This window comes from Bos javanicus, chromosome 23 (genome assembly GCF_032452875.1).
Source record: "Bos javanicus breed banteng chromosome 23, ARS-OSU_banteng_1.0, whole genome shotgun sequence".
Taxonomy (NCBI): domain Eukaryota; kingdom Metazoa; phylum Chordata; class Mammalia; order Artiodactyla; family Bovidae; genus Bos; species Bos javanicus.
The window spans coordinates 44,126,863-44,152,706 of record NC_083890.1 but is presented as its reverse complement, the minus strand read 5'-3'; the positions used below and the strand labels follow the sequence as shown (position 1 = coordinate 44,152,706).

Below are 25,844 nucleotides of genomic sequence, written 5' to 3'. Positions count from 1 at the left end.
TAACACAGATCTGAGTTCAGACTGTGATTTTCACTTTTCAGCTTATAATATTAGGCAAGTTATTTACTCTTTTTGCCTCACTTTTCCCTTTTGAATGCAAAAGATAATAAGTTCTCAACGCAAAGGGTTCTTTTGAGGGTTTAAATGAAACAAAGTGTTTCCCAAACTGTGGTCCAATATGCTTTTCAGGTAACACTTGCACTTTTTAAAATTCATTTTATTGTGTTTTAGAAAAGATGTAAATTGAAAACTAATTGAATATAGAAATATGTAACAGACTTCATATTTGTGGACTATTGCTTAGAATTAAGGGCTTCCCAGGTGTCTCAGCAATAAAGAATCTGCCTGCAGTGCCAGAGATAGAGGAGGTGAATGTTTGATCCCTGAGTCGGGAAGATCCCCTGGAGGAGGGCATGGCAACCCACGCCAGTGTTCTTGCCTGAAAGATTCCATGGACAGAGGAGCCTGGTGGGCTACAGTCCATGGGGTCGCAAGAGTCAAACGTTACTGACATCACTGAGCATGGCATGGCTTAGAACAAAAGGGGGAAAAAATGAGTAAAGTCCACTGAAGGAAAAACATTAAGTAAATAATAGTGTAGGTGACACTTAGAGCTTGCAAAATCCATACAAGTGATATAGAAATGACTAACATTTGGAAACCCTCAACAAATAAATATAAAACACTAAGCAAAATGTCAAGTACCTAATATGCATTTAATAAATATTAGCTCTCATGTTAATTATCTTTTCGTCTTGTCAAGCTTTAGAGGAAAGTGGCAGGGCCTGAAGCTCCCCAAGAAAAACCTTCATGCCATCTCTGATCTTCTCTACCACCATTTATTCCTAATTCAAATTTCCAAGCCCTTGGCAAGGTGAACGTGAGGTGAAAGAAGTGAAAGTATTAGTCGCTCAGTTGTGTCTGGCTCTTTGCAACACCGAGAACTGTAGCCCACTAGGCTCCTCTGTCCATGTAATTCTCCAGACAAGAAGACTGGAGTGAGTAGCTATTCCCTTCTCCAGGGGATATTCCTGACCCAGGGTCGCCTGCATTGCAGGCAGTTTCTTTACCATATGAGCCACCAGGGAAGCCTTCTTGGCAGGGTGGAACAGCCTTAAAACACAAGAACAAGAAAAGCATAAAACTTCAATTTTTAAATTAAGTTGCTAACAAATCCCAAAGGAATCCTCTTTATGATTTTACTACTGAGAATTTTTTTCCTGCAAACTCTCTTAAAACATTGGCTAGAGGGATGAGATAGGAAGGAAGGTGGGAGGGGGTTTCGGGATGGGGCACACATGTATACCCGTGGCTGATTAACGTCAAAGTATGGCAAAAACCACCACAGTATCGTAAAAAGTAATTAGCCTCCAATTAAAATAAATAAATAAATTTAAAAAACCAACAACAACATTGGCTAAACTGTACTGATTTCCTCTGAGTTTACAGGAAAGTCTAGTTTATCCAAATGTGGCTTCTAAGAGGTGATCTGAATGAATCAATTTTAGGGAGGCTGAAATGCATAAAGGGTGTTGACTGTACGGTGATAAATGGAAACCAAACTTTTCGTGGTGAATACTCTAGAGTGTATAAAGAAGTGGAAATATAATATTGCAGCCACAAAACTTATATAATGTCATGAACCAATGTCACCTCAATTTTAAAAATGAGTCAGCATTTACTTAGGAATAAGGAAATAGATTTGAGAGAATCTACTTCAAATCATATTTCTCTTCATTCTTTTGTTCCCTTAAGAAAACATGGTAACGTGAAGAAAGTAACATCAGAAAGTCCTGGAAGCTAATTCAGTTCCAACTAGTAAACAGCCATGAGGCTGGTTATTCAAGTGACTGAACCTCTATAAGCCTTTGTTTCCCCATTTGCAAGATATTAACAATGCTTGCAATATTATTAGTATGAGTATAAAATGATGTAAATTTAGATAACAGATTCTCAGTGAATACTTGTTTAAGGAATAATTTGCCACAATAAGGAAAGAGCACTAGTTGAATAACTGTTCTGTGTCTTCAAGAAGCTCAAAGATGATATAGTACAATAAAAAATACCTTTATAGAAGCAAAATAAAGGGTCTAAAAGGGAAGAGAAAGTATCAGAGAAATGTTTTTGGAAGAGTTTGTACCTAAACTTCATGCTTCAGTCAGCACAACAGTGGTGCATTCCTTGCACAAAAAGCCAGCAGGGATAGGTCTTTCTGTAAGCAATTCAGTGCGACTGGATCAGAAGATGCAAGGTGAAGGTGATACCTGAGACTGGAAAACAAAGCAGAGTTCAAAGAAAGAGACCTTAAACAACAGATTCAGAAATTTAGCATCTCTTCTGTAGGAAGCACAGAACATTTGAATGATGTCTAGAGCTCAGAGCTTCCAGATTCTAAACCTTGTTACATTTCAGAAGCAAATTCTACAGCCCTTGCCCAAGTATACAGATCAGAATCTTTGAGAGTCAAGTGAGATAATATGAGTTTTCCTATGTTAAAGGGTGGTTTTGTTTTATTTTGGCAGCTCTCAGATGCTTTTAATACAAACATTATGGGGTATAGAATTTGACTAGTCTAATTCTTTACTTTCATAAATAAGGAAAATGGAGCCTAGAGAGGTAAATGAATGAAATGCAATAAAAATTCGATTATATTTATCCAAAATTCACTGTTTTTGGAACACTAACTATAGCTGGGGATTCGAGCTCAACAGACACATCCCCTGGCCTCATGTAGCTAGCTGTCTAATACAGAGGCAGATAAAGCAGTGATTTCAGTCCTGAAAGATAAATGCTAAGAGAATCTGAACACTGGGAGTTTTGTTAGCACAGATGAGGGTATCCAAATGAGAGGGCTGTGTGTGTGTGCACGTGTGCGCGCATACGTGAGGAGAAAGATGTGATTCTAAGTTAGTGTCCAAGAAAAGATAAAAACAGATCTGACAACAGATCTCCTCTGCATTAGATATCCTTAGGGATTCAATATCAGGTTTGGAATTCCTAAGCATGCAAAGGCGGATTAACTGTCATCCTCATTGGATGGATAATGAAGCTGTTCACTAAGAAAGAAGATAAGGGAAGAGTGTAAAGATGGAGAGGGAGGGATTCCAGGGTGGTTCTATAAAGTTTGGAAAACCATCTAAAACATTTTATGTACTTAGGTAATTCCTAAAATAATTTCACTAACATGTTTTACAACTGCCTCAGAATGTGTAGTTCCTTTAGGCCTTTAATTTTCCTTTCATATTATTTGAAGGATTGGGAGGTTATTTAAAGGAAACATTTATTTTCTAAATTAGAAGTTTTCCCTGTAAATACAATATTTTCTCCCTAGTACTTAAAATTAATAGTCCATCTGAAATATTTACATGAACCAAATGTCTGAAGTTAGCAATATTATTCAAATTCAGGCTTGTGTTTTTATAAGAAGAAAATTCCGAGTTAACACTTATGAGAGCCTCTAAAGAAAACAAGTTTGTTAACAAAAAAGTCTCAATGCAGCTCTATCATTTTCGAGAAATATAGGCTGTCACAGAATGTTGCAAAGGAAGAAAAAAAAGAGATTCAGCTACAGTTAGTTAAAAACAGAACTTACTTTTCTTTTGAACTTACACAGTAAGATCTTCTGTTCCTTTTAGTTGATAATGCATTATTTGGTGACTAAATTTGATAGGTCACAAGTGGAGAAAATATTACTTGGCTTAGTCCAGCTTAATCCTTATCTTTGGAAAGCAAGATCCCACTTCACACATCATCCCAGACAGCTGACTTTTTACACTAGCCCCATATCCTATGCTTCCTCAGTAATCTGGACACACGTGTACCCAGAAGTTACAAGAGGAAATGACAGTGAAAAGCAGACCCACATTTTCAGTGCCAGGGACTTGGTATTTATGGTCTCAGTTATTCCTGGAATAGGAAACTTGTGACATACTTGTTATTATCCCCATGTTACTGGTGAAGTAACCCATGTTTCCAATCATCAAGTCACTTCCCAAACCCACACAGCTACTAGGAATGGAGCTAGAATGATAATCCTGAGCCTTGTGACTCTTCCTACTACCTCCTGTAGGATACTGGTGTCCATGGCAGCAGTAGGGAAGACTTCCAGGAGCAGTGGTACAAGGATGCAAAGATGTTCATGGATTTCAAATGGTAGAATGCATCAGTGTTACAAGATACAAATGTGGCAACATTCTGTGAACGTAGACCCTTAGGTTCAGTTTCTTAAAGTGAATTTTTGCCTTATTTACTTGGGGAATTGTCACAAGGGGATGGTGAGGTCCTCTGACCTTTAGGTTGAATTGCAGGGATGGGTGGAGAAGAGGGAGGAAATCTGCCTAAGTCCCCATACGCTAGGTCGCTTCAGTCGTGTCCGACCCTTCGTGGCCCCATGGACTGTAGCCCTCCAGGCTCCTCTGTCCATGGGATTTCCCAGGCAAGAATACTAAAGTGGGGTGCCATTCACTTTTTCAGGGGATCTTCCCCACCCAGGGATGGAAACTACACCTCTTAGTTCTCCCGCATTGGCAGGCGGATTGTTTACCAGTAGTGCCACCTGGGGAGCCCGCCTAAGTCCCCTAAGTCTCCTAAGCTTCTTGTTATACTTAGAACTCATTTTCCCTCTACTACCAAGGTGCTTGCATGCTGAGTCACTTCAGTCATGTCTGACTCTTTGCCACCCTATGGACTGTAACCCGTAGCATATAATAATTACAGAAAAGTTAGGTGAACAACAAAACACACACAAAAAACTCAATTAGCCCATCATCTATTAATAAAAATAAGCCCTCTTTATAAGCTGTATAAGACTGAATGTTCTCACACTCTTTTTATATACATGGGCACACAGACTCATGCACACACGTATTTTTTCAACCTAAATCAAGCTCCTTGAATTGATTACCTTTCATTTTCTCTATCTTAATTTAAAATAAGTAAATAATTTATGTCTTGGGGTGGTTGATTCTAACTAACTTAGGAAATAATCAGGACATGATTTGGGGGAAAAAAAGAGGAAAAGGTCAACCAACCACACATTGTTTTTGCCCAAAGGGTGACTTTGCCAACTGGCTTGATGTTACTGGATCTGTTCTGCTACTATTTACTATACAGAGTCTCTGACTAATACCCTATGATTTGATTGCTATCATCTGCCCATCTGTAGACACAACAGAATGCAAATTAAATAATTACTGAATCTGTACTGGGCAGGCCTTCTTAGACACATACATTTAGGAATTTTGGGGTTTTCCCTTCTCCACACTACCACAAATGCTTTTGTTCTTATTATAGCTAGATAAAGCACTTCACTGCATTCAAATAGCAAGTGCCATTTAATAGTGTAGTTCCTACAGTAACAGAACATTAGAACCAGCAGTAACTTAATTCAACTGGCCCATTTTACAGATGATGAAACTGAGGGTCAGAGAAGAAAAGAAAAGCAAGCGTTTGTTTATTAAATACCTACCGTGTACTAGAAGCTACATGTGTTTATTTCATTCAAAATCACAAAGCTATGAGTTAGACATGACTGCCCCCAATTTCTTAGAAACTAAAGCTCAGTGGAATTATCAAATCTGAAGAGGCAGAGTGAGGATTCAAATGTGAACACTGACTCACTTTCCCCTGCAACAGCCTGCCCTTCTGGAAAAAAATAATTTATCTAAAACAGACAGCAAGATGGTGGCACATCTGGGGCTGGAACCTGGTCTCCTACTGGCTAGTCTGACGCCTGTACATCTACATCCTGTTACTGTGCGTGGGGCTCCAGTGGAACTCAGACCCATTGTCTTTGCCCCTAAGATCACTTTGCAAGTGACCAAGGCCAGTAGTTTCCACACAAAGGTATGTCCAAGTGTATGTCACCCTTTCATTCACTGAACATGAATTAGAAATATTAGAATCTTTAGATCTCAGATTATGTCATTAATTACAGCAACTACTGAAAACTGACCATGTAGGAAATATAAATAAATGAAAGTAACGTAAAAATAAATAAGGTTTAACATTACCTGTGCTATTAAATAAGATGGGGAAAGTGACTTGTATGTCTTAACCAGGCATGTTCAACAACACAAAGCTTTTTAGGTTTATGTCCGACTCAATTCAACATACCAGGCCTGAAACACATTTTCCCTTTTGCATCTAGCATGTTTAGCAGCCAGCCCCCAGCCACCCTGCTCAGTATCTACTTTTAGAAACTGAGAGGAAAGGAAGCAATGAACATTTGTTGCCCGCCTACCATTTGTCAGGCTCTGTGTTTGGTGTTTTACATTTGTTATATAATGTTTTATCCTCCCAAGGCCCAGTGAGTTTATTTTATTTCTAGTTTACATATAAGGAAACTAAAGCTTGGAGAGCTCACTAACTTTTTTCCACGATCTAATAAGCATTCAGCTTGGGAATTATGCCAAGGTTTAATTTCACAGTGACAAGCTTTACTTGGAGCTGGCTAGGAATAATAGTTTTAATATAATGAATGTCTATTGGGAATTTCTTTTGCTGAAGACTTTACATAGATTACATGTTTAAATCCTCATAGCAACCCTAAGATGTAGGTACTATGTAAGGTCCGTCTTACAGATATACAGGGGACAAGTGACTTACATGAAATCATTCAACTATTAAGTATGGAATTGGGGTATAAACCTCAAAGCCTGTGTAGCTAGTTAACTTTTATTTCATACTGTCTGGAAGGAAAATAGCATCCACATTATTTACACAGTCATACAAATTACAAAGTGCCACAGGTAGAGATAGAGTGGAAAATGCCACATTCTCACATTGATGCTAGATTTGGGGTGGAAATAAAAACATTTGAGCCGTAAAAGATGGGCAGAGTTTCAACAGGCGATGATTGAAGAGAAGGAAATGAAAGGCTTTCCAGTGGGAAAATTTGAACTGACATTTGATACTGTTTTCCTAATTTCTGTTTGAATCTTCTGTCTTACAATTTGCCAATTAATCCATCAAACTGTTTAAGGTTTGGGATTTCTGGTAGCCACAGATGGCATCGAAGCACTCATGAATTGTGCTCTCAGTCCACTGAGAACCCATGTGTATTACTTATCTAGTGCTGCATATCATGTTACCCCAAAATGTAGTGACTTAAAACAGCAAACATTTATTATCTCATAGTTTCTGTAGGTCAGAAACTCAAGAATGTCTTAGTTGGGTTGTTGTGGCTCAGAGTCAGGATGCTGGTCAGGGCTGCAGTCATCATCAGTCCCAGGGCTTCTCTGGGGCTTTGAAGATGGCTCATGCAGATGGCACTTGGCAGGAGGCCTCAGTTTCTTGCCACATGAGCCTATTCACTGGCTTTTTGGGTGTCCCTGTGACACTGCACCTGGCTTCTCCCAAGACTCCAAAAGAAAGCAAGACAGAAGTTGCAATGCATTTCCTGATACACCATCGCTTCCACCATATTCTAATGGTCACAGAGACCAGCACTGATTGAGTGTGGGAGGGCGTGGATGTGAATGCCAAGCGTTGGGGATCCCTAGGAGCCATCTGGAGGCTGGCTATCACAACACACACGTATTTGGGGAAGCAGAAAACTTCTCCAAAACACAGAGGACATGGTTCCTATACTCGAACAGTTTTTATTTAGTATATCTTATATCTTTTAAGCACTTTCACAGCATCATCTTTCAGGATTTGGAATAGCTCAACTGGAATTCTATCACCTCCACTAGCTTTGTTCGTAGTGATGCTTTCTAAGGCCCACTTGACTTCACATTCCAGGACGTCTGGCTCTAGGTGAGTGATCACACCATCGTGATTATCTGGGTCGTGAAGATCTTTTTTGTACAGTTCTTCTGTGTAAGCTTGCCATCTCTTCTTAATATCTTCTGCTTCTGTTAGGTCCATACCATTTCTGTCCTTTATCGAGCCCATCTTTGCATGAAATGTTCCTTTGGTATCTCTGATTTTCTTGAAGAGATCTCTAGTCTTTCCCATTCTGTTGTTTTCCTCTATTTCTTTGCATTGATCGCTGAAGAAGGCTTTCTTATCTCTTCTTGCTATTCTTTGGAACTCTGCATTCAGATGTTTATCTTTCCTTTTCGCCTTTGCTTTCGCTTCTCTTCTTTTCACAGCTATTTGTAAGTCCTCCCCAGACAGCCATTTTGCTTTTTTGCATTTCTTTTCCATGGGGATGGTTTTGATCCCTGTCTCCTGTACAATGTCATGAACCTCATTCCATAGTTCATCAGGCACTCTATCTATCAGCCCTTAAAACTATTTCTCACTTACATTGTATAATCATAAGGGATTTGATTTAGGTCATACCTGAATGGTTTTCCCTACTTTCTTCAATTTAAGTCTGAATTTGGCAATAAGGAGTTCATGGTCTGAGCCACAGTCAGCTCCTGGTCTTGTTTTTGCTGACTGTATAGAGCTTCTCTATCTTTGGCTTAAAAGAATATAATCCATCTGATTTCGGTGTTGACCATCTGGTGATGTCCATGTATAGAGTCTTCTCTTGTGTTGTTGGAAGAGGGTGTTTGTTATGACCAGTGCATTTTCTTGGCAAAACTCTATTAGTCTTTGCCCTGCTTCATTCCGTATTCCAAGGCCAAATTTGCCTGTTACTCCAGGTGTTTCTTGACTTCCTACTTTTGCCCTCCAGTCACCTATAATGAAAAGGACACCTTTTTTGGGTGTTAGTTCTAAAAGGTCTTGTAGGTCTTCATAGAACCGTTCAACTTCAGCTTCTTCAGCGTTACTGGTTGGGGCATAGACTTGGATTACTGTGATATTGAATGGTTTGCCTTGGAAACGAACAGAGATCATTCTGTCGTTTTTGAGATTGCATCCAAGTACTGCATTTCAGACTCTTTTGTTGTCAACATGCCAGCAAATTTGGAAAACTCAGCAGTGGCAACAGGACTGGAAAAGGTCAGTTTTCATTCCAATCCCAAAGAAAGGCAATGCCAAAGAATGCTCAAACTACCACACAATTGCACTCATCTCACATGCTAGTAAAGTAATGCTAAAAATTCTCCAAGCCAGGCTTCAGCAATATGTGAACCGTGAACTTTCTGATGTTCAAGCTGGTTTTAGAAAAGGCAGAGGAACCAGAGATCAAATTGCCAACATCCGCTGGATCATGGAAAAAGCAAGAGAGTTCCAGAAAAACATCTATTTCTGCTTTATTGACTATGCCAAAGCCTTTGACTGTGTGGATCACAATAAACTGGAAAATTCTGAAAGAGATGGGAATACCAGACCACCTGACCTGCCTCTTGAGAAACCTGTATGCAGGTCAGGAAACAGTTAGAACTAGACATGGAACAACAGACTGGTTCCAAATAGTAAAAGGAGTACGTCAAGGCTGTATATTGTCACCCTGCTTATTTAACTTATATGCAGAGTACATCATGAGAAATGCTGGACTGGAAGAAACACAAACTGGAAACAAGATTGCTGGGAGAAATATCAATAACCTCAGATATGCAGATGACACCACCATCATGGCAGAAAGTGAAGAGGAACTCAAAAGCCTCTTGATGAAAGTGAAAGTGGAGAGTGAAAAAGTTGGCTTAAAGCTCAACATTCAGAAAACGAAGATCATGGCATCCGGTCCCATCACTTCATGGGAAATAGATGGGGAAACAGTGGAAACAGTGTCAGACTTTATTTTTCTGGGCTCCAAAATCACTGCAGATGGTGACTGCAGCCATGAAATTAAAAGATGCTTACTCCTTGGAAGGAAAGTTATCTTTCCTAGATATACCTAGATAGCATATTAAAACGCAGAGACATTATTTTGCCAACAAAGGTCCGTCTAGTCAAGGCTATGGTTTTTCCTGTGGTCATGTATGGATGTGAGAGTTGGACTGTGAAGAAGGCTGAGCGCCGAAGAATTGATGCTTTTGAACTGTGGTGTTGGAGAAGACTCTTGAGAGTCCCTTGGACTGCAAGGAGATCCAACCAGTCCATTTGAAGGAAATCAGCCCTGGGATTTCTTTGGAAGGAATGATGCTAAAGCTGAAACTCCAGTATTTTGGCCACCTCACACGAAGAGTTGACTCATTGGAAAAGACTCTAATGCTGGGAGGGATTGGGGGCAAGAGGAGAAGGGGACGACGGAGGATGAGATGGCTGGATGGCCTCACTGACTCGTTGGACGTGAGTCTGAGTGAACTCCGGGAGTTGGTGATGGACAGGGAGGCCTGGCGTGCTGCGATTCATGGGGTCGCAAAGAGTCGGACACGACTGAGTGACTGATATGATCTGATATCTTTTAAGTAGTTTTAGAACAACGCACAATTTTATATAAACCAAAATATTAGTCCTTCCAGGGGAGAAACCACTATGCAATGTTATGGTAGCTATTCAATAGTATTAAATAGTATTGTATTCATCTTTATCCAGACATCAGACCCAGGTACTGAAGCCCTAAAGGAAGAGTCAGAGCAAAGTCAATGTGAGACCCATGAGGCTACAGGGAACAGGGCTGGTCTGAATGCCCAGACATGGAACCATCTCTTTGGGAAGCCACCACCGTCGGAAAAGGCGATGGCACCCCACTCCAGTTCTCCTGCCTGGAAAATCCCATGGATGGAGGAGCCTGGTAGGCTGCAGTTCATGGGGTCATGACTGAGTGACTTCACTTTCCCTTTTCACTTTCACGCATTGGAGAAGGAAATGGCAACCCACTCCAGTGTTCTTGCCTGGAGAATCCCAGGGACGGGGGAGCCTGGTGGGCTGCCATCTATGGGGTTGCACAGAGTTGGACACGACTGAAGTGACTTAGCAGCAGCAGCAGCAGCACCTTTGGGGTATGGCCACACAAGCTGTGCCCTTCACAATTCCATAATTCTACTTACATGGGCTGTGATGTGAATAGTGTACCCCTGCTCGAAGTTGCACAACACTGAATACCAAGGAGACAGAATGCTGGGAAGCAGTGGGAAAAACTAGGCACCCATACCTTCTCCTTTGTGGGCCCCACAAAATTAGCCACATAGAAATAGGAATAAATAGCAGAACTATGCAGAATGGACAGCTCCTTTAATTACAAGTTGAAGCGGAGAGCTCTAAGATGTGCCAATAACAGCTCCTCAGATTCTTGGTTATCTAGCAAAGCATACATATGTATAGAAAAGAAAAAATATCTCAGCAGCTACATACTAAATTTAGCTTCAATAAAAAGCACAAAAGCCTTTTTGGTACATTGGTGTTAAGCCTGTTTAAAACCTATGCAAGTTACTGCTGCAATCTTATTGGCTTGATATTGTAGTTAATAACATTCATCTTCATTATTGGCATTTTGCATTTTCTACATAAATGATTTTCAGTACCATCACTCTACTTAGTGACATCACACTGATTTTAACTGGGTTTAATTGCGAGGTATAAAGGTTCTTATATATCTAACTTGTGTTAGATACACAAAATAGTGTAACATGTATACTTAATCTATGCAGCCCCGATTCTTTCATCTGTTTGACAATGCTATTCTAGAATAAATTTTTTAACAAAAATTCAAACACCTCTAGCATAAATGTAGAATCGATTACCCTTAAGATCATTACTGTATTCATCTGCAGCCTGTGGGAATGGCTGACATGATAACTTTTCAGAAAGATTAAAGTAATGATGGGATGTCATCTCTAATCCTTGGAAACTTGCACATAGAAAGAAGGAAACATTTTTACTAGTACTTTTAAATTTTTATTAGAAATTATGTAAAACTTATGGAAAATTTGCAAAAATAAAATAGTACAAAGAATATTTATGTACTTTTATGCAGATTCACCTGTTGACCTCATTTGATTATCATTTGCTGTTCTATCTCTAAAGTCCCTAACCTATCTATTTATTGACAGAAGGGTCAATTGCTCTATCCAGAGAGGAGTACAAAAGTATATATATTAGAAAGAATTGTTTTCCTTGTGATGGGAACTCAGACTTTACTTCTTTACAACTTTCATATATGAGCTCTAGCAATGTTAATTATATTTCTCATGTTGTCTATTACATCCCTAGTACTTTTTATCTTATGACTTGAAATGTGTCTTCTGACTACCTCCATTCAATAACCTCTCCCACTCCCACTGCTGGTAACCACAAATCTGATCTCTTTTTCTATGAGTTCATTTGTTTATTTGTGAAATATAATTAACCTACAACACTGTTAGAGAAGGAAATGGCAACCCACTCCAGTACTCTTGCCTGGAAAATCCCCTGGACAGAGGAGCCTGGTAGGCTACAGTCCAAGGGGTCGCAAAGAGTCGGACACGGCTGAGTGACTTCACTCTCACAACACCGTTAGTTCCTGGTATATAGCATAGTGATTCCACATTGCTATACATTTCAAAATGGTTCCCACGGATAAGTCTGTTCACAGTATGTCACCATACAAAGGTATTACACAGTTACTGACTATAGTCCCCGCAATGCACATTTCTTACTCTGCCTCATTTATTTTGTGACTGGAGGTTTGTACATCTTAATCTCCTCACCCACCTCTCTCACCCTCCATCCCTTTCCACAAGCCACGACCTCTCTGTTCTCAGCATCCACATCTCCACTTCCATTTTCTTAAGTTTGTTCATTTCTTCTGCTTTTTAGATTCCACGTGTAAGTGAGATCACACGGTCTCTATCTTTCTTCATCCCTGCCAGGGTCCGTCCACGTTGTCACAGATGGGAAGAGCTCATTCTTTTTCATGACTGGGTGGAATTCCACTAAATATACATATACCACATTTTCTCGGTCCATTCATCCACCGATGGGCACCCAGACTGTTCCCATATTCTTCACACTGTAAACAACGCTGCCGTGAACGTAGGGTTGGACATATCCCCTCAAATCCATGTTTTTGTCTTCTTCAGTGCCCGGGAGTGGAATTGCTGTGTTGTGCGCTGGTTCTATTTACGGTTTTCTGAGGAACCTTCACACTGTTCCATATCCTCTCCTAAAACTTGCTATTTGTTGTCTCCCCAGTAAAAACCACTCTGCCAGGCGTGAAGTGCTATCCCACTGTGATTTGGACTTGCATTGCCATAATGATTGCTAATACTAAGCATCTTTCCATGGGCCTACTGGCCATTTGTATGACTTTGGAAAAATACCTGTTTACATCTTCTGCTTATTTTTTAATTGAGTTGATTATTTTTTATGTTGAGATATATGAGCTTTTTGTATATTTGGGACCATTATCAGACATATTATTTGCAAATGTCTTTTCCCATTCAGTAGCCTGCCTTTCGTTTTGTTGATAGTTTCCCTCACGGTGCAAAAGCTTCTTGGTTCGGTGCCATCCCATTTGTTTATTTCTGTTTTCATTCCCTTGCCTGAGGAGACATATCCAAAAAAATATTGCTGAGACTGATGTCAAAGGCCATACCTCCTATGTTTTATTCTGGGAGTTTTATGGTTTCAGGTCTTAGATTTAAGCCTTTAATCCATCATGAGTTTATTATTATAGATAATATGAGAAAGTAGTCCAGTTTGATTCTTTTGCAGGTGCTCTCAAGTTTTCCCAGCAGCACTGCTTAAAGGGGCTGGCTTTCCCTCATTGTATACTCTTGCCTCTTTTGTCATAGATTAATTGACTGTGTAAGGGTGGGTCCATTTCTGGGGCTCTATTCTGTTCCATCGACCTGTGTGTCTGTTTTTGCGCCAGACGACCCTTGCACTTCTATGGCTGAGGTGACAGTGAATGCCCAGTGGTGCTCACTGCAGTAGTGGCTGGACTGGGAGCAACACCCACCACCCCCAGTGCACACCCCAGGGCTCTTCCCCTGACGTTAGTCAGTCAGATATTTTATGACAAGAGTCATGTTTGTGAAAGGATTCACAGAGAACAAAAACTGTGGAAACACTGGAATGAGCCCTCATAGAGGAGTGAATCCTTCATACAGGATAAGAGAGAGATACATGAGCTGGGATTGACTTTGTAAGGGACTTGTTAAAAGGATTTCCTCCCTCAAAAGACGGGAGGAAATAAAAGAGGCAAAGTGAAAAAAGATAATGGGAAAACATAGACGAGGCAAAGAAGACAGCAAACTTTGGAAGCCAAACAATGGAAGAAAATAGTCAGAAATGAAAATGTCATAAAATAATTCAAGAACATGCGCGTGCAGATGGATGTAGCATTTTAATGTCCCTTTTGTAAAAAGTATATCTATCTAGAATTATTTTAATAATACTGGTCCACATGATAGAGATAATATAAAAGAACATTTAAACTCTTGTGAAGAAAAGTAAACTTAAGATAGTAGCAATATTACATTCCTAATCCTCTGAAACATGAATAAGAAGCAGAAATTCAAAGATGTATTTCTTTATGTCAAGAACCATTATTAAGTAATATCTAAGAAACAGAGAAAGCTAAGACTAGAAAAGACTAGAAAGCTAAAGATGACTTTATTATTTTTTGATAATGGCAACGCTGATGAATGAAAAGTCGAGAGCATGGGGAATCCCAAACTTTTTGAATAATCAAACAGCTCTGCATTAGGGATTTTCCTGGTGCTCCAGTGGTTAAGATTCAGGGCTACTACTGCAGGGGGCACAAGTTCTATCCCTGCTTAAGGAAGTAAGGCCCCTCTCATGCCATGTGGCGCAGGCAAAATAATAATAATAATAATAATAATAATAATAATAGCACTGCATTCATTCAAAGAGAGGTATGGGTTGAGAAGATCCCCTGGAGTAGAAAATGGCAGCCCACTCCAGTATTCTTGCCTGGAGAATGCCATGGGCTGAGGAGCCTGGCGGGCTACAGTCCATAGGGTCACAACAAATCGGACACAACTGAAGCAACTCTGCATGCAGGCATAGTTATACAGTGTGTAGTTCACACAGTGTGTTTCCTTACTTTTGCACTTCCTCAAGAGCTTGAACCTAAATGTTGTGATCATGATATTGGTTTGCAGCCTGATTAGTCATCTAAAAGCATTAACCTTCATTGTTCATTTCATGAGCCAAACACCCCTGTTGTGCCTCCTGGGATGGGAGGCATCCATTTTTAGTCTATGTTTAACAGAGACAAATGGGACATAATAAGGAGACAAATATCATAGAAAAATGAATTTAAAATGTGGATAGTCAACCAAAATATATATTATATATACACTTAGCAAATCAATATACTGGTTAAAGTATAGGATTTGAAACCAGGTAGAAATGGATTTTGTCCCCATTTCAGCTACTCATTGACCCATTAGTTGTACAACTCTCCTTTACTCTTTGCTTCCCTCTTCTCTCCTTTTGAGCATTTACTCTGTACTGGATTCATGCCAAAGACTAGTGGGCCAGTCATCTCACATTCCTGAGGGAGAAATGGAAAGCTTATTGGGAAGAAATTTGTGGTGTACAACACAAGGAAAGGTGCAGATGAAGAAACGAGTCAGACTTGTGGGGACAACTCTGAACAGACTGGAGGGAAACAATGGGAGACGAGTTAGGAAAGACAGATGGGAATCAGGTTGTAAAGGGCCCTGAAAGCCAGGATAAGTAATTTAAAAGTAAATGCTGGAAGTTGGCTCACTATGAGAAATTCAGTGATTAGGAAGGTAGTCTAGTACAGGGAGGCCAAAGGAAAGGATTATTTCAAGAAGGATACATTACTCAGGAAAGAAATGGGGAAGGCTATTGGTGACCTTTAAAGTAACGGTGACTGAGTGGTGGGAATAAAAAGTAGAGGTAGGGATACAAGGAGGGGATTAGGAGTGAAAAATGGAGACTCTGGGGCCAAGAGTTCCATGGGAAGGTTAAATAGACGGGGAGAGAAACCGTATGGTGGAGACTGAAGAAGCATCAAGGAGACAGCAGATGAAGAGTTACTACCTATGTGTGAAGTAAGAGACCAATGTGAAGAGACTGAAGAGTCTAGGGTGGGCGCAAGGATACAGGATGAGAGTTAGAACTGACAGCTGAAGTGGAGAGGGAAGTTTTGCAGCGCTGAAGCGGCACTTCATCCTCTGAGACTGAAGGGCATGACTTGACACTGAGATTTCCTTTGTAGCAGGAAGGGAATGAAGGTAACATTTATCTGTGTACTCCAGGTGGGCTCCTGTTAGAAAGAAATGTGGCAACATCTGGCCACAAAAGACCAGGTGACTGAAGCTGCCAGAAGACAAACATCAAAGAGTTGAGCCCGTCAATAGGTTCAGTAGGAGCATCAAAACCATTCTGACGCACACTCCAGAAACCTTTCTAGCTGTTCCTACTATATAACATGGGAAGGTTGCAGTGCAGACATTCAAAGAAACATGAGGTGCCCTTGATCTTCAGCCTGTCCTTCAAAAGCAACGATACAGAGTTACAGAGACTACAGGCCCAATCCAAAGACCACTGTGCATGCTGTAAATCACCAAATCAAAACTTGAAGGTGAAAATGAATGGGTACTTCCATAGAGATGAACATATCCCCCAAATCAGTAGTGCTAAGAGAGCCGCTGGGGGACTTCACTGGCAAGCCAGTGGTTAAGACTTTGCCTACCAAGTACAGGGTGCAGATTTGATCCCTGGTGGGAGAGCTAAGATCCCAAATTCCCGGCAGTCAAAAAGCCAAAACATAAAACAGAAGCAATATTGTAACAAATTCAATAAAGACTTTAAAAATGGTCCACATTTAAAAAAAAAAGAAAAGCCACTCAATTCTTGGTGAATATACCTAGTCTTCCCTGGTGGCTCAGATGGTAAAGAATTCAACTGCAGTGTGGGTGACCTGGGTTGGATCCCTGGGTTGGGAAGATCCCCAGGAGGAGGGCATGGCAACCCACGCCAGTATTCTTGCCTGGAGAATCCCATTGACAGAGGAGTCTGGCAGGCTGCAGTCCATGGGGTCGCAAAGAGTTGGACACCACTGAGCACCTAAGCACATACTAGTCTACATTCAAAATAGCAAATCTAGAAACTTTACAGGCAACCTGCCTCTAAAGTTGTACATGCTTCTACATCTGGTTCCTTCTCTATCTGAGCTCCAGAGTTGGGGGAAAGGGGCACAGGGGTACTCCAGCCTGTTCTCTTCCCTGACCAACTGGGACTAGGCTTGCACCCCAGGACTAATAATGGCATGCAAGGGAAGCTGAAGCTGGGCTGTCTGGTTGGGCATCCTTGGACCAGACGATCCTGGGGGTTAAGGAGACCCTCGTGTGCACTTGAGAAGCATGGGTAAGTGCATTTGGCGGGAGAGGACACAGTGCTGACTGGGCATCTTTGGAGTCCTCCCTTTCGCATCCGCCTCTCTGGGCCAAGAGCTGCAACCCGGGGCTGCAGGCAGGAGGCGGGGTGGCCGTCCGTCTGCAGCACCAACCCGCTGGCCCTGGGGCTGGGAGAGGAGCTGGGGGTGAGGGGGGGGGGGGGGGGGGCGAGCGCCAGCCAGGGAGAGCATGATCTCTGCTCCAGTCCACAAATCCTTAACGGGTTTTCTTTCTCTCCCTTCACCCTTTTCTCTCTTTTGCTCTCTTTCTTTCTCTCTCCTTTTCTTTTTTCTTTTTTCCCTCTCTTCCCCCCCTCCCTCCCCGTCCCCTTCCCTCCCTCTCCCATCCCCCTCTCCCCTCCCCCCTTCCCTGTGTGCGAGCCTCTTCCTTCCCCCCCTCCCCTTTCCGCCTCTCTCCCTCTCTCTCTCCATCTCCTTCTCCCTCTCAGCTCGCCGGGCGACCCTGCTCCTGCCTCCCACCTTAATGGCGGCATCTTCGGAGGACGATATAGACCGGCGGCCCATCAGAAGAGTCCGCTCCAAGAGCGACACGCCGTACCTCGCCGAGGCCAGGATCTCCTTTAACCTGGGGGCAGGTGAGGACGGAGCGCGTGCCCCGCTCTCTCCCCCACCCCGCTTCCTGCCCTCCTCCCCGGCTGGCTCAGCCCGCAGCCCCTCCTTTGGTACCCCATCCCGCCCCACTTCCTACCCAGCTGGTCCCCGGCGCGCACTCGCTCTCTTTGTGTGCCGGGTGAGGAGGTGTGTGTGTGTGTGTGTGTGTGTGTGTGTGTGTGTTTTGCGGAGGTGGGGGAGGGTAGCGCGTGGATCCCTGCATCCGCCGGGGAATCACACGCCGGGCTTCCCCCTTCCTTGAAGAGAGGAGAGTGCTGTCACCGATAACAATGATCGTAGGCGTAGCCTGGAGCGCGGGGTCAGCCTGCCCGAGCGCCGCCGGCTGTGGGCGGAGGGGGCTGGCAAGGCTCCGCCGGTGTGGTTTGCTGGTGGGGCTGCTACCGCGGGTGGAACTTGTTGGTGCCATTCAGACTCTGGGATTCTGCTGGGTTGTTACCACTGCTGCGGCTTTGGAGTGAGGAGAGAGGAGGGGGTGGGGTTTAACAGCTGGGAACCGGACCCAGCAGTTGGCAAGCAACCATCGTGATGATAGTAATAAGATGGTCTGTGGGATACACGTGGGGTGATGGGAAGCTGTCAGTGGGACTGGTACCCAAGGTGGCCCAGATGGGATTAAGTGAAAAGGGCAACTGAGGTGGAGGACGGAGGGAAAGAAGCATGGGGAGGAGAAGAGAGGCGGATACAGGAAGGATGGGAAGGAAAAGGAAGGGAGGAAGGAGGAAAGAAGGAAGAAAGGAGCCACAGAAAGGACTGAGGGATTCAAGGAGTCAAACTGTGTCCGCTGAGACCTGTCAGGGTTGCCTGAAAGGACGCATCAGTGTCCGCTGTCTCCACTGATGCTGCTGTTGCTCCAGATTCAGGGGCAGACCGCCCTTGCCCCCTCCTATCCTAGTACAGGGTCCCTGTCACCAGGAGGAAGTTGTTCACCACTAACTTTTCTAAAACACTGCTAAGTCCCCCTGCCTCCCGCCCCCCAAGTTTGTGTCTCTTCCTTTCTAGAATTCCTTACTATTCTAGCAACTCCAATGCAAAAAGTGTGGGCATTTTCCTGAAAATCCTCCTTCAAAATAAGTTTAAGAAGAAAAGGATATCTTTTTCTTTAGGAAACTAAACCCTTGAAAATGGAACTGAATCAAGCAAAATATATGTGTGTATGTGCATGCTGGAGCAAAGAGAAAATTCAAATAATGACTATTTTACTCACTACTGAGAAGTCTGAATGAAGGAGAAAGCTCTACATAGAGAAATGAGATGTATTTGCTAAAGAACCATATCCTATGACTGGTGGGATGGTAACTGAGTGTGCCAAAGTAGCCAACTTCTTTAGAGTGTAACTTTTTCTATTTTGGTGATTTGGGTTTTTTTTTTTTTTTTTTTTTTTAAACCCTTTGTTTTCTTGTCACTTCTGGAATGTTTGCCTATGGATTTGTGACTGGGGGAAAGAAGACTTCATTGGAGGAAGCTTTGATAGTTTTTGTGACATACAGTAGTAGCCTGTGGTCTCCATTGGAACTATTAATCCTTCACTTGTATGTTCTAGATTCAGAATATGACTGTGAGAGTTCTTGGAAAGGACTGAGAAGAGTTCCTTTTAGGATCAAGGTTGTTTCCAACCCAGAGATATTAAGGATCACTCCTTTTTTTTTTTTTTTTTTTTTACCAAACTCCGGTATATTCCCTGAACATCTTTGGCTTAGCAGAGAAGGAAAGGGGCTAAGGAGACACTTAATAAAGGTTGTTCACCTACTACTGGTGCTTTTACAACAAAACAAAGCTTGAAAAAAGAGTTTCAAGTTTCTGTTAGTGCTGGCTTAGGCTGAACCATTCTGCCACCAGATTCAAGCCAGTAACTTGCAGTCTTTTATTCTGGTTAAATTGCTCTGGAAGCCAATGAAAAGATTGGACTTTTCAGAGAGGACTCGTCTCCTTTTCATCTGGAAATAAACAGGCCAAACAAGCTCCCAGTCCCTTCCAAATGTCCTTTAGAAAATACCCTTAAAAGCACAGTGTCAAGAAAGACAACAGTAAGAAAGAAATGTGGTGGGAAGGATGTTTGTCAATGAGGGAGGGCGGTTGCTGAGGGCTGTGTTCTTTGGTTGGGGAGCTGTCCTCTTGGTGGTGCTGAAGCTGAGGGCTGTGTGACAGACACCTGACAATGAGCTGGACAGCTGAGGGGGGTGGAGGGTGGCGGTGCTCAGTCCTTTGGTGATGGAATCCCAGGGAAAGTGCTCACTGACGGGCCTCCAAAAACTTTTCTATCCCTGCCCACCTACGTGCAACGCCTGTTTACTACGCCTCCCGCCTACTGCTCCACTGCTCAGATCAGGAGGTTTTGCTCTAATTTTGTGGCGGCTGCTCACTCCCAGGGCTTTGTTTTCCAGCTGGTTTGAGGTTGCTTTCCTGACACAATAAGATCTACTCACAGATGCTCCTTTCCCCCTCCCTTAAAAGTAATTGTAACCCCTGGCTTAAAAAGCAAACAGCCTTGTTTATCTCCTTGAGCAGCAAGTTGTAATTAAACTATTAGGGTCGTTATCAGCACTGCTGAACAGAAGAGCCTGCACACTTTGGATAAATTACATAATCTGGGCATAGAGAGAATTTTGTCTCTTAACAACAATTTATAAACGATTAGGCGAGGAAGCTTTCATCCGCCCTTCCTTCCTGCTCCTCTCCTACCCCTAGTCACTTACTCTTTATTCTTTCCAGAGAAATTCTTCATTGGTTTAAACTATTTGTCTTTAGGATTCGCCTTCTTACACCTACTCATTTTATGTAAGTCCACATTTAATATTTGAGAGGCTTAGTAATCACTCAAGGAAATAAATATACACATATTCATTTTACTTGGATATCATGAAATCATTTGGGGACCAAATCCCTTAAAACTAATGTGTACACTTGCCAGATTAAGTAGACTGGGGCATTTTAAATACTGATTAAATTCTTAAGCATTCCTTCAACTACACCTTGTCCCTGATGGTACTTAATAATATCATTTCAGAAATAACTTCACAGCATGAGTGAAAGATATAATCCCTCACCTACAGTCCCAAGTCAGTCAAAGAATAGCACCAAAATGTGGGTCTTTCAGCACTTTATGAAGATGCTAATTTCAAGATTCAGCCTAAATTGAGAGTGTAGAGAACAAAAATTTTTCTGAACCATGACTTTATTTTTCTAAAACAGCCCCTTTTGTAGGTTTTAACTTCTATTTAGCATTTAGTATATTACACAGACCTTGATAGATGCTTGTTTGCTGAAGATAGTATGTTAGAGAGAATTAAGCCAATGTATTTGCTGAAAGTAACCCAGACACATTAGACCTCATTTAAAACCCTGGAAGAAGTTTTTTCCTGAGAAATTAAAATGTGTTAAAAGGACATCGTGTAACAGAAGAGTATGTTCACACTATTAGTAGCAAGTATTTCTAATTGTGTTCTCACTCAGCAATGAACATTACTGACATTTAGCTTCTAAGAACTTGCTCTGCCTTGTGAGGTCATTGATTCACTGCAATGAAATGAATGCAATGTAGAGCTGCAGCTCATCTGACAGATATTTTTCTTTGGGCCAGTTTATTCTATTGTATTTATTTATCTCTGTATTAGCAATGTATAAAAGAATGTTTGATACATAGAAGATACTGAAATGGAAAGGTTCTCCATAGTTACACACCAAAATGAATGAAAATATTATGATAAAAGATTTAACCACATCTAAAACTTCTATAAAGGATGTCAAAAGAAGGAAAGCTAGTCATCCTGATGGTTTAGGATTGTTTAAAACACAAACCAGTATTCTGCACTATTTAGGAAAATAAGTACTTCTCTAATCATAAGTACGTTTAACCTCTGTTGACATTGCAGAATTGCTTTGTATGTATGGAGGAGATTTTAAATTAATCGCACGGGCAACCTCAGAATGCTTATCCTCTTTGGAAGGCTGAGATCTGTTCTAGTTTCTGATGTTAGGAACTAAAGCCAGGGACAGTCATTTTTGACTTCCATTGATCTCCTCCACTATTTCAGGCCCAGAAGAAAACTGTAATCAAACTTAGCTTTTTCTGACTACCAGCAGGAGGGGATGGGTCAGTATGTTACAGTTTAAGCTGAGATCCCTTTCCTACCTTTCTTGAGGAGGAAGAACCTTTATCCTTTAGCTGAAGTATAAATGTCTTTGATATTGAGAAGCGGCATCCCAGAATGTGCTATTATCCTTTAGCCGTGAGGACTGTCTCTAGGCAAAATTGTGAATATTGCCATGCTGAACCAAGATTATTTCACCAGTGTAAAGGTCTTGGTAGACATCCCCTTCAAGCTTTCCCTGAAGAATGACAATGTATGTATCCCTCACATTATTTCTCTTACTGATTCCAAACTGAAAGCAGATCATATGGGCCTGACTTTTATTTGGTAGGCCCAAAATCTCCTTTAAAGTATTGCTTTTAGCATTCATTAGGGGCTTCCCTGGTGGGTCAGATGGCAAAGAATCCACCTGCAATGAAGGAGACTGGGGTTTAATCCCTGGATCAGGGAGATCCCCTGGAGAAGGTAATTGGCTACCCACTCCAGTATTCTTGCCTGGAGAATCCCATGGACAGAGGAGCCCGGTCTGCAGTCCATGCAGTTGCAAAGAGTCGGACATAACTGAGTGACTAACACTTCAATTCACAGCCAGAATCCAAGTGGCTAACCAGATAACTGACCAGTGGCCTCGATTGTGGGGCTTTCTGAGTGTCTGCCCTCTTTCTGCGTCATTGGGAAAACTAGCTAACCTGGTAATCTCACTATGTCATGCATTAAGGTGGTACTAATGAAGACCACTCCAGGTAACATAAATAAAATATACAAAGCACAGAAAAGTGAGTAATTAATGCCAAGAGGAAATGGGAAACTCTTTGCCGTAAATATTTAGCTTGGCTGCTTACCAAATGATTGTTTCAACAGCAATTCATACATTTATGAGATAACTCATATACAGAATATGAGTTGCATGGTTAAATTGTCTTAGGATCTTTTGATCTGGGCATTGTTAAAAAAATTAATATGTTTTATTATTTTAATATGTAAAAATTGTTAAAAAAATAATAGCATTTTTTGCTATTTGCTATTAGCACTGAATTCTAAGTTTCTTGTTTGGTTTATCTGTATATGCCTATTTATTTAAATTTCATGGAAGGTGATGGAGTTGTGTTTTATATGAAAAATTAGAATCAAGAGTCAGAAGAACTTGATTCTACTGCCTCTCTTCCTCTAAAACTGTAGGCAAGTCATTTAACCTTTCTGAGTTTGACTCACTCAACGCTAAATCTAGACTAAACTAGACTTAAAGCTAGACTCCTTGGACTGCAAGGAGATCAAACCAGCCAATCTTAAAGGAAATCAGTCCTAAATATTCATTGGAAGGACTGATACTGAAGCTAAAATTCTAATACTTTGGCCACCTGATGCAAAGAACTGATCATTGGAAAAGCCCCTGATGCTGGGAAAGATTGAAAGCAGGAGGAGAAGGGGATAACAGAGGATGAGATGGTTGGATGGCATCACCGACTGAATGGACCTGAGTTTAAGCTCCTGGAGTTGGTGATGGACAGGGAAGCCTGGTGTGCTACAGTCCATGGGGTTGCAAAGAGTTGGACATGACTGAGCGACTGAACTGAACTGAACTTAAATCTCAGAAGTCCCATCCTGTCTTAAAAAATTGTGTGTACTAACTAGTACTTCTGTCTGTACTAATGAATACATACTATGACACTGATTTTATGCATAGTCTTATTTATGGTATGAAACATACGGGGGTGGTGGTTTAGTCACTAAGTCATGTCTGACTCTTTGCAACCCCATGGACTGTAGCCCACCAGACTCCTCTGTCCATGGTATTTTCCCAGCAGGAATACTGAAACAGGTTGCTATTTCCTTCTCCAGGGTATAAAACATATAGAAGAGCACAATTTTCAATATGAATTAAAACATTTGATCAAAGCTAAGTTATTAAAATAAGTTTAACTAAAATAATAGTATATATTATAAAGATTTAAAATAACTTTTTGGTAATAACTAAGAATTGCCAGAAGGCATATTTACATGCACCATATTAATAAAATATTTTTAATTTGAATATTCAGGGATTAGAATCCTTAACAGAATTGGTGCTCTATAAGTATTTGTTGTATGATTGAATATAGAATTCGAGAAATCTTAATAAATGGACAGTCAGAAAACTAAATATTAACCCAGTTCCCAGTTGGCATTTTAAGTCTTGTAGCCTGTTGTTTTGTAATTAAAATGAAATAAGTATACCTATAAGATCTATATTTTCCCTTTATCCTTTTAAATTACCAGGGAAGGGAAATATATATGCAGACTAGCTAAATGGCAGGATTCAGTCAAGGCGAAATGTACCCTTTTGGAATTCCTAACTTCTCAGCATTGTTATAAAACTTGACCATGAACTATGAAGAACTTTGTTTTGTTTTTTTTCACAGGCATGTAAGCTGACAGGGGCAGATAAACTATTGGTCAGAATATGTGCACAGACAGATTTTATGCATACCTTTTCATACTGATTAAAGATATTTTAAAGTTACTTATAAAATTATTCTTTAATATATGCAACTTTAATTCATCATCATTATTTATTGTACAAGTAAAACAACTAAAATTCAAGTAGAGAGAGATGATAAGTTATAGAGCTATTTTTCCTCTTTGACTTAATAAGACAAAAAAGGAGACATACATTATAGCCAGTGGAAGAGGGCCTGAAGGAACAAATAATAGATATCAGTTTTTCCTCATTGCATGATACAAGAAATATTCTAGAATTTTTATATTTTGTTTCATAACTCTCGCCATCCACTTTAGTCAGTGATGAAGTGAATATGATTGGTGGGGGGTTGGGGCCATTTTGACATTTTAATTGCTTTAATTTATAAGTCTTTTATATAATGAAGGATGGTTAAAAGACAAAATCAGTTTTATGGCCTTTTGAATGATGATGGATTCATTCACATGATTTTCTATTCAAGTTATCAGAGGGCACCAGGAATAATCTCATGCTCGTGGTTATTTAACATTTATGATGGCAAGTCTTGTGTAAAAGCCTGTAGGTTTCCTATTGATCTTTTCACATTTGTATACCTTCTACTTACAACACAGTAACATAATCTTTGAATAGTAAATACCTGGGCTGTAATTGTAGACATGAGGCTTCAGTATATAGTTGACCTTTTGTATCCATGGTTCTGCATCTGATGAATTCAACCAACCACAGATGTGGAGAGGCAGGTTCAATCCCTGGGTTGATAAGATCCTCTGGAATAGAAAATGGCAACACACCCCAGTATTCTTGCCTGAAAAATCCTATGGACAGAGGAGCCTGGTGGGCTACAGTCCATGGGGTCACAAAAGAGTTGGTCAGGACTGAGCAACTGAGCACACACTCGGAGACATAGAGAGCTCATTATTTCTGAATGTTTATCAATCAGAGGACAACAAGTTGGTTTAAGATGCCATCATGGCTTAATTAAAAATATAAAAGAAACTTTACTATGTTTGAATTTATCCCTTATTCCATCTGGGCCCTGTTTTAGGGGTGGGGGATTGGGGGGGAGGATGGAGGAAGGTGAGATGAAATAATAATATATAGTATTCATTCATTTGACAAATATTAATTTAGAAGTTAAGACAATATTTTAGACCCTTGGGATACGTTATTGATTAAAACAGAAACTTCTTATCCTCATGAATTTTAACTTCTCAAAGTGAGTTATGGACAATAAACAGTACAATAGGTAAGTACATTGTATAGTATTTCATAGGTTAACTGATAAGGCAAAAATAAATACAGCAGAATAAGAGTGTTAGGCACATGGGAGCAAAGAAAGGGCTGGATTGCAGGATAAGCAACATTGAGAAGAGGAAATGCGAACAAAGTTCTCCAAAGAAGAGGAACATGAGCAGTGTGAATATGGGGTAGAAGGCAAGGCAGAGAGAGCGGAGGGAAAGCCAGTGCTAAAGCCCTAAATCAAGTGTGTTTAGGACCTGGCAAG

At 41.0% G+C, this 25,844-nt stretch overlaps 1 protein-coding gene across 7 annotated transcripts in view; it reads left to right on the top strand.

The window, feature by feature from the left end:
- The window catches only part of PHACTR1 (phosphatase and actin regulator 1), a 525,946-nt gene that overhangs the window by 17,392 nt on the left and 482,710 nt on the right, over positions 1 to 25,844 (top strand). For all 7 annotated transcript variants that reach the window (XM_061398847.1, XM_061398845.1, XM_061398849.1 and 4 more), the window contains one exon: positions 17,611 to 17,757. In XM_061398847.1, coding sequence (XP_061254831.1) covers positions 17,611 to 17,757 — 147 coding nt within the window. The remainder of the gene's footprint in view (positions 1 to 17,610; positions 17,758 to 25,844) is intronic.